The 18,020-nt window shown below is 45.5% G+C and overlaps 1 protein-coding gene across 1 annotated transcript in view; it reads left to right on the top strand.

Annotated features, from left to right (window-relative positions):
* Positions 1-18,020, top strand: part of CEP85 (centrosomal protein 85) — a 66,571-nt gene that overhangs the window by 12,713 nt on the left and 35,838 nt on the right. The window contains exons 7-8 of the mRNA XM_044286212.1: positions 1,071-1,256; positions 1,338-1,490. Coding sequence (XP_044142147.1) covers positions 1,071-1,256; positions 1,338-1,490 — 339 coding nt within the window. The remainder of the gene's footprint in view (positions 1-1,070; positions 1,257-1,337; positions 1,491-18,020) is intronic.

Genomic DNA, 18,020 nt, shown 5'->3' on the forward strand with positions numbered 1-18,020 from the left:
AGACTATCTTATAAAATAAAGAATAACACTTTACTCGCTATAGGTCCCTAAGTTCTAGTGATGCAGATCCAGTACCCATTGTACCAGTAGTATTGACCTCACATTCCTTGTTTACATCACCACTTAACGGTTACTAGTGTATGACTCGCATATGACCGTTGATGCTAGTGAATGGCTGGGTGGTCATGTGACCAATGGACGTGATGTCACTTGTCCAACAGGGACCAGAAGCTCAAGGACCGTACCAACAGCGCTGGTAAGTAAAGCATTACTTGTAAGTAAAGCATACAATTGTTTGCTTTATAAGCAGCTCTTCTTCCCTAAAGGTTTTAAAGGGAGTCTGTCACCACTATATGACCATATACAGCACTTACATGGCGCTGTAGCACACCTATACATGATTCTAATGGTACCTTTGTTACTTTCTTTAGACATCCAGAAGCAGGAAAAACAACATTTCATATGCAAATGAGCACTCGCAAGTGCCCAGGGGCGGCGTTCAGTGTGTAGGTGCCCAGGCTGCCTTTTTAACCGTTACTCCTTCCCCAGCCTCTTCCTTTGCCCGCCCTCCTATTCCCTTGTATTATTGCTAGGTCCGGCCGAGATCCCGCTCCTGCGCACTGCTTCGCCGAGCTGGGGCATGCACACTGCAATGCCCATTTTGGGTACTGCATCAATTCAACTAGTGCGCATGCGCCAGCCGGCAAAGCAGTGCGCAGGCGTGGGATCTCTGCCGGACCTAGGGATGATACAAGGGAATAGGAGGCCGGGCAAAGGAAGAGGCTGGGGGAGGAGTAACGGTTAAAAAGGCAGAGCAGCCTGGGCACCTACACACTGAACACCGCCCCTGGGCACTTGCGAGTGCTCATTTGCATATGAAATTTTGTTTTTCCTTCTTCTGGATGTCTAAAGAAAATAACAAAGGTACCATTAGAATCATGTATAGGTGTGCTACAGCGCCATGTAAGTGCTGTATATGGTCATATAGTTGTGACAGACTCCCTTTAAAAGTTCAGTGAAATCTCCTTAATAAAATGGAAGGGAACAGCTCTGGTAACCTGTGTTTTTAGGACCTGCAGAGAGAGGTTACATTCTTAAGAGCACAGTTTTCCGAGAAGTCGGATTCAACTAGCCGAGAGAAGGCAGAACTGGAGAAGAAACTGTGTGCCATGGAGGCTGAGAGCAGAGGCTTTAGAGAGGCAATGAAAGAGTTGGCACAAAAACACTCGGAGGAAATGAAAAAGCAAGATGAGCGCGTGAGTTCTCTACTTTTCTACTGTTAGAAATGGCCATTTTACTCCAAAAATATGTTCTGATGACTTTGTGCAATGTGGCAGGTGAAAGGGAGAGAACGGCATATTAATTCATTGAAGAAGAAATGTCAAAAAGAAACAGAACAGAATAAAGAAAAGCAGCAGAGGATAGAGACGCTGGAGAGATACATGGCTGATCTTCCCACTGCACAGGACCACCAAAAACAAGTGTTGCAGGTATCTCCCACCATGTCACCAGAGCTTCAAACTCACAAATCTGTGAATGAAGCTTCACTTTCCAAAGTGTAGATAATTGCAGATGAAATCGCTGACCGCTGCCCTCACCTGCAGTATTTCAGTTGATTTGTCAGTCCCCATGTACAGACTGAGATGTAACATGCTTGCTCCACTAGAGGGAGCGTACACTCCTCCTTCCTACATATTGTGACATACCAGAAACATTTGTCATAAAACTGTCTTTGCAAGAAATTTGAAACGAGGGAAGGAGACCTCTGAACAATATAGCATATATTGAGCCATTTGTGAGCAGAATTTTGAACCTTTTGAATAATATAATATATATATATATATATATATATATATATATATATATATATATATATATATATATTATTTATTTTTAATATGGCTTTCAAAAAATGGTAAAGTAAAATCACAGAAAACAATGCACTAATACAGGCATGCTCAACCTACGGCCCTCCAGCTGTTGCAAAACTACAACTCCCAGAATACCCAAGCAGCCTACAGCTATCAGCCTATAGCAGGGAATTGTGGGAGTTGTAGTTTTACAACAGCTGGAGGGCCGCAGGTTGAGCATGCCTGCACTAATACAATAGATGCAAACATTATACTGTGTGTGTGTGTGTGTGTGTGTGTGTGTATATATATATATTTATTTTTTAGTGGGGATTCGCTCTGGTAGGCAGGGTAAGCGGACGCAGTACAGAGGCAAAAACAAGGTTGTAAAGCAAAAGTCAGTGTTTATTCACACAACAAGGAACAAAATAAAACAAACACTTGGCAGAGTCCTGGTGTTAATTCACACCGCAGGAATTCCTCCGTGGTTTTTTCAAAGTCCACCAAACTCAAACAAACAAGTCACCTGGATGTCCACAGCAGGCTTTTAGGGCGCTTGGCTTCCAGCTGGCGGCTCTCATGCAGCTCCTAGAAGCCCAGAGCCTCCACAGCTCCACTCTCACTTGGAGGAACAGACCACACCTAGCTGAGCTTCTGGCTGGGCTTTTAAACCCCAGCCCAAAACCTGGCCTGGACGAGGGGAACAGCCACCCACCCTGCTCTTTGGCTGCTCCCAATAAGAACCGGCCCGGATCGGCTTTTCAGCCACACTAAGAATAAAACAGTGTCAGTGAGCACTAGCTGCGGCTGACACATAAAATAACTGGTTCTTATCTCACCGAGGCCAGGAACCTCGGTGACACGTACCTTCCGTCAATGACTGACCCTTGCGCCTTCCTACATACCTCCCCCCTTTGTTCAACCCTGAGGGGGTGAACACACGCCAGACAGTGTACTCGGGACAGGGCATCCGCGTTTCCCTGTAACCGGCCTGCCCTGTGTTCTACTGTGAACTTGAAGTTTTGCAGCGACAAGAACCACCTGGTGACCCGAGCATTCCTCTCTTTGGCCTGGCTCATCCACTTGAGAGGGGAGTGATCGGTCACCAGACGGAATTTCCTCCCCAACAGATAATAGCGGAGAGACTCGAGTGCCCACTTGATGGCCAGGCACTCTCTCTCCACTATACTGTACCGGGTCTCTGCTGGAGTGAGCTTACGGCTGAGGAAGACAACGGGATGCTCCTCCCCGTTGACTTCCTGAGACAGTACCGCACCGAGGCCTACTTCGGAGGCATCAGTCTGGACCACAAATTCCCTCTTGAAGTCGGGCGTCACCAAAACCGGGGACCCACACAGGGCCGACTTCAAAGCGGAGAAAGCCTCTTCCGCCTGGTCATTCCAGCGGACTATCACAGACTTCCGTCCCTTTAAAAGCCCTGTCAACGGAGCCGCTAAAGTGGCAAAATGGGGAACGAACCTCATGTAATAGCCCACTATTCCCAGGAATGACCTTACTTGTCTAGAGGTGGCAGGTCGGGGCCAATTCCGTATCGCTTCTATTTTGCTCACTTGGGGTTTAAGGACTCCACGTCCAATGACATACCCAAGGTATTTAGCCTCCTCTAACCCTATTGCACATTTCTTTGGGTTAGCTGTTAGTCCCGCTTTTCGAAGGGAGTCCACTACAGCCTGTACTTTAGGAAGGTGACTTTCCCAGTCGGTGCTACGGACAACGATATCGTCCAGGTACGCTGAAGCGTATCGACGATGTGAACGGAGTACAATATCCATTAGCCTTTGAAACGTGGCGGGAGCACCATGTAGACCAAAGGGTAATACCTTGTACTGATACAGCCCCTCTGGCGTGACAAAAGCCGTTTTTTCTTTGGCAGCCTCTGTCAAGGGTACCTGCCAGTAGCCTTTGGTGAGGTCCAACACAGAAAAATACCGGGATTGGCCCAACTTTTCAATAAGCTCATCCACTCGGGGCATGGGATACGCGTCAAATTTGGACACCTCATTAAGTTTGCGGAAGTCATTACAGAACCTCAATGTCCCGTCTGGCTTGGGTATTAATACTATCGGACTGGCCCACTCACTTTTAGACTCCTCGATAACATCCAACCGCAACATAAGTTGCACTTCCTCCGAGATGGCTTTTCGCCGAGCCTCGGGTACTCGGTATGCTTTTAACCGGATTTTTGCCTGAGGCTCGGTGACAATATCATGTTGGATTACGGAAGTGCGTCCAGGGAGGTCTGAGAACACATCCGTGTTCCGACTAACAAACTCCCTGGTTTCCTGAGCCTGTTTAGGGGAGAGGCTGTCAGCAATTTTTATTGTGGCAACCGCTTCCCTTGCATCAGACTTAGGAGCCGGAACCTCTTGTCCAAGAAAGCCCGGTCGCGGGCTGTCTTCCGTACAGGTTTCCCTATCCTTCCAAGGTTTTAGCAAATTAACATGGTAAACCTGCTCCGGCTTCCGCCTCCCCGGCTGGTGTACCTTGTAATTTACCTCTCCTATTTTTTCACGTACCTCGTAGGGCCCCTGCCACCTGGCTAGGAACTTACTGTCCACTGTCGGCACCAGAACCAAAACCCGATCACCCGGGTTAAAGTTCCGGACCCGAGCCTGCCGATTATAGATCCGACTCTGGGCTCGCTGAGCGGCCTCCATATGTTCCCTGACAAGAGGCAAAACGGTCTCTATCCGCTGTTGCATCTTGGTAACATATTCCAGGACGCTTTTATGTGGAGTGGGTTGTTGTTCCCATGCCTCCTTGGCTACGTCCAACAAGCCACGAGGATGTCTGCCATATAGCAATTCGAAGGGCGAGAACCCAGTAGAGGCCTGGGGCACCTCTCGCACTGCGAACATGAGATAGGGCAGAAGAAGGTCCCAATCCTTTCCATCTTTGGTCACCACCCTTTTTAACATGGTTTTTAGAGTTTTATTAAACCTTTCCACCAGTCCATCCGTTTGTGGATGGTACACGGACGTCCGTAACTGTTTTATACGCAGCAACTTGCAGAGTTCCCTCATGACCTTGGACATAAAAGGGGTCCCCTGGTCAGTCAGGACCTCTTTAGGTAGCCCCACTCGGGAGAACATCTCCATTAGCTCTTTAGCTATAAGTTTCGCAGAAGTATGTCGCAGTGGCACTGCCTCCGGGTACCGAGTAGCGTAATCAAGGACAACCAAGATGTGCTGGTGTCCCCGGGCGGACTTTGGTACAGGACCTACCAGGTCCATAGCGATTCGCTCAAACGGTACCTCAATGATCGGGAGGGGTACCAAGGGACTGCGAAAAAGGTGCTGGGGGCTAGTTGCCTGGCAGGTCGGGCAAGACTTACAGAACTCGTCCACCTCTTTAAACACACTGGGCCAGTAAAACCGTTGTAGTATCCGGTCCTGAGTTTTCTGCATTCCCAGATGACCCCCGAGAACATGCTGGTGTGCTAACTCTAACACGAGTTTGCGATAAGCCTGAGGCACCACCAACTGTTCAATGGATTCACCTCGCAGCTGATTAACCCGATACAACATATCCTGATGGACCACAAAACGGGGGAACACCAACTCTGCCCCTGGTTGTTGTGGTTCACCATCTATTATTAGCACATTTTCCCAGGCTCGGGACAAGGTTGGATCCCGGTACCAAAATTATCCCCGGAGACATTGAGGTCTGCCAGCTCAGACCCCGGCGGCAAGTCCTCCACCTCCCCCACCATTACACTCAGTGGGGTTGTCTCCTCCTCTTCCACCAAAGTGGCGGTCACCCCTACTGCGGGACCTTTAGACTCAGGTTCCCAGGGTTCTGGTCTGCCCCCTGAGCCAGGCCATTCTGCTAGGGTTACACCTGTATCATGCATATCAGTCACTCTCGGAACCGGCCACAGTGCCGTGAAACCCGGGAAGTCTCTCCCTACTATAAGTTCATAGTGGAGGTGGGTTGCAACAGCCACCTCGTGGATCCACATGCCGGAAACCGTAGACAGAGACACCATAGCAGTAGGATAGTCTTTTAAGTCCCCATGGATACACATGACTCCAACTTTACGGCCGGTGTACTCAGCGGAGCGTACCAGGGAAGCCCTTACCAGGGTCACCAGACTTCCTGAGTCCAACAGAGCCTCCGCTGGAGTGTCTCCCACCTCAACCTGGCATAGGTGGTTCAGAGACTCCGAAGCACCCACTGCACACAGTTTCCTGGCATATAATGATTGACGGAAGCCACAGTTCGTGTCCATGGGTTCCCCCTGACGTGGACAGTCCGCTCGAACATGACCTGGCTCCCGACACCGCCAGCAGATTATTGGAGCGGGGTCCACAGGGGTTATATCCCGGGCAGGTTTGGTGGGCACCGGTTGTTGGGTCCGGGGTGGAGAGTTACGGGATCTGACTGCCCCCCTCCCAACAGAACCCCCCTGTAAGTTCCGGGTAGCCTCATAGCGCTCCACCAGGTCGACCATCTCCAGCGCATTCCCTGGGGAGACCTGGCCAATCCATTGCTGGAGAGGGGGTGGCAGAGCCCTCCAGAACCTGTCTGCTAATAACCGGTCCAACATAGCAGTGGGGCTCAACACGTCAGGTTGTAGCCACTTTTGTAACAGGTTATGCAAGTCATAATACTGGGGCCTCACGGGCTCCGCCGGATTGAACCCCCACTGATGCACCCGCTGGGCCCGGACCAGCACATTCACCCCCAGTCTTGCCAAGATCTCCCCCTTTACCTTTGGGTAGTCGGCCGCTTGAGCGTCAGGCAAGTCGAAAAACACCCGCTGGGACTCTGATGTCAGAAACGGAGCGACAATCTCAGCCCACTGGTCTTGGGGCAGCTTCTCCCTGGTGGCCACTTTTTCATACATCGCCAGGTAGGTCTCGACATCGTCTGCGGGGGTCATTTTAGGGATCGCTGCACGTACTGCTTTCCGGGCATCGTGTAAGCTTGGGGTTGCTCCTGCTGACTGTAACGCCATTACATGTTGTAGCAGCAACTGGTTGGTCTCCTGCTGCTGCTTATTAGCCTCGCGTTGCTGCAGGTTAGCTTCCACGAGGGCCTTCATAACAGCTTCCATTTCGTCTCTTGACACCAGTTTGAATCTAGCTGGTTTGATATATGACATACAACCGTGAGAAAAAAATATTTTCGGCGTTCACGCCAGCCTCACTGCGCTTGCCCGCTCCAAGCCACCAATTGTGGGGATTCGCTCTGGTAGGCAGGGTAAGCGGACGCAGTACAGAGGCAAAAACAAGGTTGTAAAGCAAAAGTCAGTGTTTATTCACACAACAATGAACAAAATAAAACAAACACTTGGCAGAGTCCTGGTGTTAATTCACACCGCAGGAATTCCTCCGTGGTTTTTTCAAAGTCCACCAAACTCAAACAAACAAGTCACCTGGATGTCCACAGCAGGCTTTTAGGGCGCTTGGCTTCCAGCTGGCGGCTCTCATGCAGCTCCTAGAAGCCCAGAGCCTCCACAGCTCCACTCTCACTTGGAGGAACAGACCACACCCAGCTGAGCTTCTGGCTGGGCTTTTAAACCCCAGCCCAAAACCTGGCCTGGACGAGGGGAACAGCCACCCACCCTGCTCTTTGGCTGCTCCCAATAAGAACCGGCCCGGATCGGCTTTTCAGCCACACTAAGAATAAAACAGTGTCAGTGAGCACTAGCTGCGGCTGACACATAAAATAACTGGTTCTTATCTCACCGAGGCCAGGAACCTCGGTGACACGTACCTTCCGTCAATGACGGACCCTTGCGCCTTCCTAATATATATATATATATATATATATATATATATACATATACACACACACACACACACACACACACAGTGGATATAAAAAGTCTACACACCCCTGTTAAAATGTCAGGTTTCTGTGATGGAAAAAATGAGCCAAAGATAAATAATTTCAGAACTTTTTCCACCTTTTTAATGTGACCTGTCAACTGTACAACTCAATTGAAAACCAAACTGAAATCTCTTAGGTGGAGGGAAGAAAATAATGTGGTTGCATAAGTGTGCGACCCCCTCTTATAACTGGGGATGTAGCTGTGTTCAGAATTAAGCAATCACATTCAAAATCATGTTAAATAGGAGTCAGCATATACCTGCCATCATTTAAAGTGCCTCTGATTAACCCCAAATAAAGTTCAGCTGCTCTAGTTGGTCTTTCCTTAAATGTTCTTAGTCGCATCCCACAGCAAAAGCCATGGTCCACAGAGAGCTTCCAAAACATCAGAGGGATCTCATTATTAAAAGGTATCAGTCAGGAGAAGGGTACAAAAGAATTTCCAAGGCATTAGATATACCATGAAAACTGGTCTGGGAGGCTACCAAGAGGCCTACAGCAACATTAAAGAAGCTGCAGGAATATCTGGCAAATACTGGCTGTGTGGTACATGTGACAACAATCTCCCGTATTCTTCATATGTCTGGGCTATGGGGTAGAGTGGCAAGACGAAAGCCTTTTCTTACGAAGAAAAACATCCAAGCCAGGCTACATTTTGCAAAAACACATCTGAAGTCTCCCAAAAGCATGTGGGAAAAGGTGTTATGGTCTGATGAAACCAAGGTTGAACTTTTAGGCCATAATTCCAAAAGATATGTTTGGCCCAAAAACACTGCACATCACCAAAAGAACACCATACCCACAGTGAAGTGTGGTGGTGGTGGCAGCATCATGCCACAGGGCTGTTTTTCTTCAGCTGGAACTGGGGCCTTAGTTAAGCTAGAGGGAATTATGAACAGTTCCAAATGCCAGTCGATATTGGCACAAAACCTTCTGGCTTCTGCTAGAAAGCTAAACATGAAGAGGAACACTCTATCTTTCAGCATGACAACAACCCAAAGCATACATCCAAATCGACGAAGGAATGGTTTCACCAGAAGAAGATTAAAGTTTTGTAATGGCCCAGACCGGATCACACCACAGATTTTCAATCTGATTCAGAAGAGGGCTGTGCACAGGAGATGCCCTCACAGCAATCTGACAGATTTGGAGTGTTTTTGCAAAGAAGATACTCATACCCAAAAGGACTGAGTGCTGTAATAAAATCAAAATGTGCTTCAACGAAGTATTAGTTTAAGGGTGTGCACACGTATGTCTAGTTTGTTTTTCAATTGAGTTGCACAGTTTATTTACATCACAGAAACCTGACATTAACTTTTCATATATAATATATAATAATATATATATATATATATATATATATATATATATATATATATATATATATATATATATATAACGGATCCGCCATTTATAGACTAACTTTTTTTTCAAATTTTTTGAGTTTAACATGCAAAAGCTGTATCTGGTTTGACTGAACACACGGCGCCGGATCCGGCGTTAATGCAAGTCAATGGGAAAAAGAACGGATTCGGCGTTCAGTCAAAATGTTCAGGATTTTTGGCCGGAGGTAAAAATACAACATGCTACGGTTTTCTGAAAAGCCTGATGCATCCTGAACGGATTACTCTCCATTCAGAATGCATTAGGATAAAACTGATCAGTTCTTTTCCGTATTTGAGCCCCTAGGATGGAACTCGGCGCCCGGAAAAGAAAAACGCTAGTGTTAAAGTACCCTTAGGCAAGTGACAAAACAAGCAGTCATATTCAAACAGTCACCTTGCGGTGTTAGTGGTAATTCACACCATGCCTCAATTCTGCCTCAGAGTGCTTGCCCATAGCAGCACCAACCTGTTTTCACACCAAACAGGTAGCAAGCCTTCATCCAGAAACGAGGCTTGCAGATCCCTACACATACATGGTTTCTGAGCCCAGCTGTCTTTCAGGACAGACAGGTGCTGCCAAAACCCAGACTGGCATTTAAAGTCTGGTATTTGACCTCACCTGGCTGTAACTCAGCCCAGCAGCACATGCTGGGAGAAAAATACCAGACCAAACCTCACTGTGTCGCATACCCCCCCCCCCTTTGCCCTTTGCTCAACCCTGAGGGGGTGAGAACACGCCGGACAGGGTATCCGTGTTTCCCTGTAAGCAGCTTTCCCTGTGTTCCACCGAAAACTTAGTTTTGTAGGGAGAGAAACCATTGGGTGACCTGGGCGTTTCTGTTCTTGGCCTGGCTCATCCACTTAAGAGGAGTGGTCAGTCACCAGGTGGAATTTTCTCCCCAATAAATAATAGAGATTCTTGGGCCCACTTGATAGCCAGGCACTCTCTCTCCACTATACTACACTGGGTCTCAGCTGGGGTGAGCTTACGGCTGAGGAAGACAACGGGATGCTCCTCCCTGTTGACTTCCTGAGACAGTACAGCACCGAGGCCTACTTCGGAGGCATCAGTCTGTACTATAAACTCTTAAACTATAAACTGTTTTTTAAAGTCAGGTGTCACCAAATCCGGGGACCCACACAGGGCCGACTTCAAAGCGGAGAAAGCCTCTTCCACCTGATCATCCTAGCGAACCATCATTGACTTGTGTCCCTTCAAGAATCCTGTCAAGGGTGCGGCTAGAGTAGCAAAGTGGTGAACAAACCTCATGTAATAGCCCACCATTCCCAGGAATGACTTTATTTGCCTAGTGGTGAGAGGTCAGGGCCAATTCTGTATCCTCTATTTTGTTCACTTAGGGTTTGACTCCACGCCCAATGACATACCCCAGGTACTTAGTCTCTTCTAACCATATCGCACATTTTTTTGGGGGTTAGCAGTAAGGCCAGCTTTCTGAAGGGAGTCCTTTGGGTAGGTGACTTTCCTAGTCGGTACTGTGGATGACAATATCGTCCAGGTAAGCCGAAGCGTACCGACAATGTGCACGAAGCACAATGTCCATTAGTTGCTGAAAAGTGGCAGAGGTGCCTTGCAGACCAAAGGGTAAGACCTTATATTGATACAACCCCTCAGGTGTGATGAAGGCATTTTTCTCTTTGGCAGCCTCCGTTAAAGGCACCTGCTAGTACCCTTTCGTGAGGTCCAAAACATAAAAATACCGGGCTTGTCCTAACCTCTCGATGAGCTCATCCACCCGGAGCATGGGATACACATTGAATTTGGAAACCTTGTTAAGTTTTCGAAAGTCATTACAAAACCGCAACGTCCCATCTGGCTTGGGTATCAATACTATAGGACTGGCCCACTCACTTTTTGACTCGTCTGCCTGCAACTTTAGCTGCACCTCCTCCGCAATGGCTTGTCGCCGAGCCTTGTGTACCCGGTATGGTTTTAATCAGACTTTTGTGTGAGGCTCAGTGGAAGTGCGTACAGGGAGGTCCGAGAACACATCCGTGTTCCGACTAGCGAACTCCCTGGCCTCCTGAGGCTGTTTAGAGGAGAGGTTGTCAGCAATTTTTACTGTCGCAGCCACCTCTCTTGCATCAGGAGGGGTCGGTACCTCTTCTAGAAAACCCGTCTGCAGGCTGTCTTCTGTACAGGTTTCCCTATCTTTCCACAGTTTGAGTAAATTCGCATGGTAAACCTTATCGGCTCCCTGGCTGGTGTACCTTTTTGTAGTTTTAAATCTCCAATTTTCTCAAGTACCTCCTAGGGCCCCTAGCCAGGAACAGCACCAGAACCAAAACCCGATCACCCAGGTTAAAGATCCGGACCTGAGCCTGCCAATTATAGACCTAACTCTGGGCTTGCTGAGCTGCCTCCATATGCTCCCTAACAAAAGGCAGCACTGTATCTTTCTGATCTTTCATCTGGGTAACGTACTCAATGACACTTATGTGGAGTGGGTTGTTTCCACACCTCTTTGGCCACATCCAAGAGACCGCGAAGGTGTCTGCCATATAGCAGTTCAAAGGGCGAGAACCCAGTAGAGGCCTGGGAATACCGCTCGCACTGCGAACATGAGATGGGGAAAAAAGGAGGTCCCAGTCCTTCCCATCATACTATATTTTTTATTTTTTTAATGTTTGGTTAAACCGTACTACCAGACCGTCCATTTGCGGATGGTAAACTGAGGTCCGTAGTTTTATGTGCAGCAATTCAGAGTTCCCTCATCACCTTGGACATAAAAGGGATCCTTGGTTGGTCAGAACCTCTTTTAGGTAGTCCTACTCGGGAAAACATCTCCATTAATTCCTTCGCTATGAGTTTGGCGGAGTTATGTCGCAGTGGCACCACCTCCGGGTACCGAGTGATGTAGTCTAGAATGACTAAGACTTTGATGTGCTCGTATCTATAGCCCTTGTTTGAAGTGCCTACATACTACCGTGCGCCTGTGAGTATAATATCAGCTGTGCATATAGCTAGCAGCAGCAGTGCTTCACTATATCAGTGTGATTTCTTGGCATTCCATAGGAATTATTGGAGGTGGAAAGATTCATGCGGAGACTAATATTTTACCCATATGTGTAGGCGTGGATAACTCTAACTTGGATTGGCTACCTTGAAAATCGTGCGGTCCATCAAAACGCGTTGATGCTAGGGGACTACGGAAATGTGGCTAGGGGGCTTGTTATCTGGCAGGTTGGGCAAGACTTGCAAAACTCTTCCACTTTTGAATATATGCTGGGCCAGTAAAACCGCTGTAGAATACGATCCTGAGTTTTCTGCAGCCCCAAGTAACCCCCGAGAATGTGTTGGTGGGCAAGATCTAATACAAGCTTGAGATGAGCCTTGGGGACCACCAACTGTTCAATAGGCTTACCCCGTAGTTGGTTTACCCGATACAACATATCCTGATGAACCACAAAACCGGGAAACACCGACTCTGCCCCAGGTTGTTGTGGTTCACCATCTATTATTAATTTTTTTTATTTTTTTTTTCCCAGGTGTGGGATAGGGTTGGGTTCTCCTCGGAGACATTGAGGTTTGCCAATTCAGGACCTGGCGGCAAGTCCTCTACGTTTCCCACCATCACACTTTGCGAGGTTGTCTCCCTCTCTTTCACCGAAGTGGCTGTCACCCCTCCCGCTGGCCCTTCTGTCTCAGGTTCCCAGGGTTCGCTCTCATAGCAGGCCACAGTGCCGGGAAGTCTCTCCCTATTATAACAGTCACCTTGTGGGTCCATCTACCGGCCACGGTGGTTAGTTACCAGCACGGTGGGGTAGTCTATTAAGTCTCCGTGGATGCACATCACCCCGACTTTCCAGCCAGTACACTCAGTGGACTGCACCAGGGTAGCCCTTACTAGGGTCACCAGACTCCGAGTCCAGCAGAGCCTATTCCAGAGTGTCTTCAATCTCCCGTATTCTTCATATGTCTGGGCTATGGGGTAGAGTGGCAAGACGAAAGCCTTTTCTTACGAAGAAAAACATCCAAGCCAGGCTACATTTTGCAAAAACACATCTGAAGTCTCCCAAAAGCATGTGGGAAAAGGTGTTATGGTCTGATGAAACCAAGGTTGAACTTTTGAGCAGGCACCTGGGGCCATGTTGGCGATCGCAGCAAACCGCAGGTCAATTCAGACCTGCGGTTTGCTGCGCTTTCTGCAGTTTCTGATCCCCACGGTCCCTGACCGAGGGGATCAGAAACTTTAGTATTCCTGCTGACACCCTGGTATAAACGGCTGACATCTGTGATGCGATGTCAACCGTTTAACCTTTTCCGTATGGAAAAGGTTAACGGTAAGAGGGGGCACCCTCCCTTTCCCATCGGGGGGCTGCTGTGCCTTTGCAGCCCCCCCGATGGAGAGAGCCCCCAGACAGCCCCGTCCTTGCCCTTCCCCATCTGCGAAGACGGGGAAGGTTCCCATGGCAACAGGACGCCTTCTCAGGCATCCTGCTGTCCATGGTGCTGAACAGATCTGTGCTGAAGGCACAGGCAGACAGTGTAAGTAAAGTACAGTACACTATATAGTGTACTGTATTATACAGACCTCAAACCCACTGGATCTTCAAGAACCAAGTGGGTCTGGGTCAAAAAAAGTGAAAAAAAGTAAAAATCAAAAAACACATTTATCACTGATTAAAAAGGAAAAAAAAATATATATATATATATATATATATATATATATATATATATATATATATATATATATATATATATATATATATATATATATATATCTCCTACACATGTTATATATCACCGCGTCCGTAACTACCTGATCTATAAAACAGTCATGTTACTTTACCCGAACAGTGAACGCCATAAAAATAAAAAACTGTGATGAAATTGAAATTTTGCCTACCTTACTTCCCAAAAAAAGGTAATAAAAGTGATCAAAAAAGTCGTATGTACGCCAAAATAGTACCAATCAAACGGTCACCTCATCCCGCAAAAAATGAGACCCTAACTAAGATAATCGCCCAAAAACTGAAAAAAACTATGGCTCTCAGAATATGGACACACTAAAACTTTATTTTTTTAATTTTTTTTTTGTTTCAAAAATGAAATAATTGTGTAAAACTTGCATAAATAAAAAAATTGTATACATATTAGGTATTGCCGCGTCCGTAAATACCTGCTTTATAAAAATATCACATGACCTAACCCTTCAGGTGAATACCGTTAAAAAAAAAAAAACGAACTGTGTAAAAAGCAAATTTTGTCACCTTCACAAAAAGTGTAATAACAAGCGATCAAAAAGTCATACGCACCCCAAAATAGTGCCAATCAAACCGTCATCTCATCCCGCAAAAATCATACCCTACCCAAGATAATTGACCAAAAACTGAAAAAATTATGGCTCTCAGAATATGGAGACACTAAAACTTGACTTTGTTTCAAAAATGAAATCATTGTGTAAAACTTACATAAATTAAAAAATTGTATACATATTGGGTATCGCCACGTCAGTGACAACCTGCTCTATAAAAATATTACATGATCTTACCTGTCAGATGACAGTTGAAAATAACAAAAAATAAAAACTGTGCCAAAACAGCTATTTCTTGTTACCTTGCCTCACAAAAAGTGTAATATAGAGCAACCAAAAAATCATATGTACCCTAAACTAGTACCAATAATACTGCCACCCTGTCCCGTAGTTTCTAAAATGGGGTAAATTTTTGGGAGTTTCTACTCTAGGGGTGCATCAGGGGGGCTTCAAATGGGACATTGTGTCAACAAAAAAAAAAAACGGTCCAGCAAAATCTGCCTTCCAAAAACCGTATGGCATTCATTTCCTTCTGCGCCCTGCTGTGTGCCCGTACAGCGGTTTACGACCACATATGGGTGTTTCTGTAAACTACAGAATCAGAGCCATAAATTGAGTTTTGTTTGGCTGTTAACCCTTGCTTTGTAACTGGAAAAAAATAAAATAAAATGGAAAATCTGCCAAAAAAGACCTTTTGAAATTGTATCTCTATTTTTCATGAAATCTTGTGGAACACCTAAAGGGTTAACAAAGTTAGTAAAATCAGTTTTGAATACCTTGAGGGGTGTAGTTTCTTAGATGGAGTTTCTACTCTAGGGTTTTCTACCATCAGGGGGGCTTCAAATGGGACATGGTGTCAAAAAAAACAGTCCAGCAAAATCTGCCTTTCAAAAACCAAACGGCGCACCTTTCACTCTACGCCCCGCTGTGTGGCCGTACAGTAGTTTACGGCCACATATGGGGTGTTTCTGTAAATGGGGGGCAATAAAGAGTCTTGTTTGGCTGTTAACCCTTGCTTTGTTGGTGGGAAAAAATGGGTTAAAATGGCTGTTAACCCTTGCTTTGTTGGTGGGAAAAAATGGGTTAAAATGGAAAATTTGGCAAAAAAAATGAAATTTTCAAATTTCATCCCCATTTGCCAATAACTTGCGCAACACCTAAAGGGTTAACAAAGTTTGTAAAATCAGTTTTGAATACCTTGAGAGGGGTAGTTAATAGAATGGGGTCATTTTTGGGTGGTTTCTATTATGTAAGCCTTGCAAAGTGACTTCAAACCTGTAGTGGTCCCTAAAAATTGGGTTTTTGTAAATTTCTGAAAAATTTCAAGATTTGCTTCTAAACTTCTAAGCCTTGTAACATCCCCAAAAAATAAAATATAATTCAAACATGAAGTAGACATATGGGGAATGTAAAGTCATCACAATTTTGGGGGGTATTACTATGTATTACATAAGTAGAGAAACTGAAACTTTGAAATGTGCAAATTTTTTTAAGTTTTTGGTAAACTAGGTAAACTTTTGGTAAATTCTTTTTTTTTTTTTTTTTTTTTTTTTTTTTTTTTTTTTTTACCCAATTTGAGCAGTGTCCTGAAGTACAATATGTGACGAAAAAAAACATCTCAGAACGGCCTGGGTAAGTCAAAGCGTTAAAGTTATGAGCACTTAAAGGGACACTGGTCAGATTTGCAAAAAATGGCCTGGCCCTAAGGTGAAATAAGGCTGTGTCCTTAAGGGGTTAAGTGGTGATAACTTTGAAACGCTTTGACTTATCCAGGCATTCTGAGATTGTGTGTAGTGTTTGTTTTATTTTTTTGGTAACATATTGTATTTCATGACACTGGTAAAATGAAGTTAAAAAAAATCATCATTTTTATTTATAAAAAAAAATGCAAATTTACCAAAAATTGAAACTTGGAATGTTTCAAATTTTCTCTACTTCTATAATACATAGTAATACCTCCAAAAATAGTTATTGGATCATTTTGGGAATAATATTTTATATTTTGGGGGTGTTACAAGGCTTAGAAGTTTAGAAGCAAATCTTGAAATTTTTCAGAAATTTTCAAAAACCCAATTTTTAGGGACCAGTTCAGGTCTGAAGTCACTTTGTGAGACTTGCATAATAGAAACCACCCAAAAATTCTAGAAACTGTACCCCTCAAGGTATTCAAAACTGATTTTACAAACGTTGTTAACCCTTTAGGTGTTCCTCAAGAGTTAAAGGCATATGGAGATAAAATTTCAGAATTTTGAATTTTGGGGCAAATTTTCAATTTTAATCAATTTTTTCTAGTAACAAAGCAAGGGTTAACAGCCAAACAAAATGCTAGGTTTATTGCCCCGATTCTGTAGTTTGCAGAAACACCCCATATGTGGCCGTAAACTACTGTACGGGCACACAGTAGGAAGTAGAGGGAAAGGTAAGCTGTATGGTTTTTGGAAGGCAGATTTTGCTGGACTGGTTTATTTACACCATGTCCCATTTGAAGCCCCCCCAGAGTAGAAACTCCATAAAAGTGACCCCATTTTGGAAACTACAGGATAAGGTGGCAGTTTTGTTGAGACATACATATGATTTTTGGTTTATCTATATTACATTTTGTGAGGCAAGGTTACCAGAAATAGAAATTCTGAAATTTAATCTCCATTTGCCAATAACTCTTATGGAACACCTAAAGTGTTAACGACGTTTGTGAAATCAGTTTTGAATACCTTGAGGGGTGTAGTTTCTTAGATGGGGTTGCTTTTATGAAGTTACCTAACGTCTACTTTTGTTATTTATGTTTTACACTTATCTTTTTATAAACAAAAAAAAAAAATTTTTGTATCACCATAGTCAATTTTTTTCGTTTTCAGACTTATCTTAGGTAGGGGCTCATTTTTTGCGGGATGAGAAGACTGTTTTATTGGCACTATTTTGGGGGGCATATGATTTTTTTTTGATCGCTTGCTATTACAATTTTTGTGATTGTAAGGTGACAAAAAAAACTTTTTTGTGACTGTGTTCATCTGAGGAGTTGGGGCGGTATTTTTATAGAGCAGAATTTTACGGACGCGGCGATGTCAAATTTGGCCCCAAAGTGATAGGTGACCGACCTTATTTTGTACAGGCGGTCATAGGCAGGATCATCTCGGGGGGACATGCTGCATTATCTGAATAATGCAGGCATTTCCGGGTGGCCTCGTTCTAGGGTGGGCCACAGGGTCCCTAGCTTGGCGGTCCCCTTGCTCCGCCGCCTTGGGGGCTCATCATCGCTAGATGATGAGGACGACGCGGATGACAACAGGAAAGTGGGGTCATCCTCGTCCTCACTGGGATTCTCGACTCTGAGGCAAGCTGGGCATTTGCCTCCTCGGCCGAGAACATCTGGCGGGCCATAGGGGAGTGTGTCTCCGTGTGTGCGTGCGTGTACATCTTCAGTGTGTGGGGTCACGGGTGTTCATGAACTCACCCTAAACCTAACAGACCCCAGACACCCAATTTGGGGTGATGCAACAAAAATTTTTATTTTTTATTTTCTCACTAACTTCCCCTGAATATCCCTGCCTAATCCAACTTTTCCCTAAAATACCTGGGGGGTGCTGGGGCACAGACGGGGGTGCTGGCTGGAGATCGGTGCAGCTCTGGATCTACGTGCAGCGCTCCTCTCT

The sequence above is a fragment of the Bufo gargarizans genome, chromosome 3, assembly GCF_014858855.1.
Source record: "Bufo gargarizans isolate SCDJY-AF-19 chromosome 3, ASM1485885v1, whole genome shotgun sequence".
NCBI lineage: Eukaryota > Metazoa > Chordata > Amphibia > Anura > Bufonidae > Bufo > Bufo gargarizans.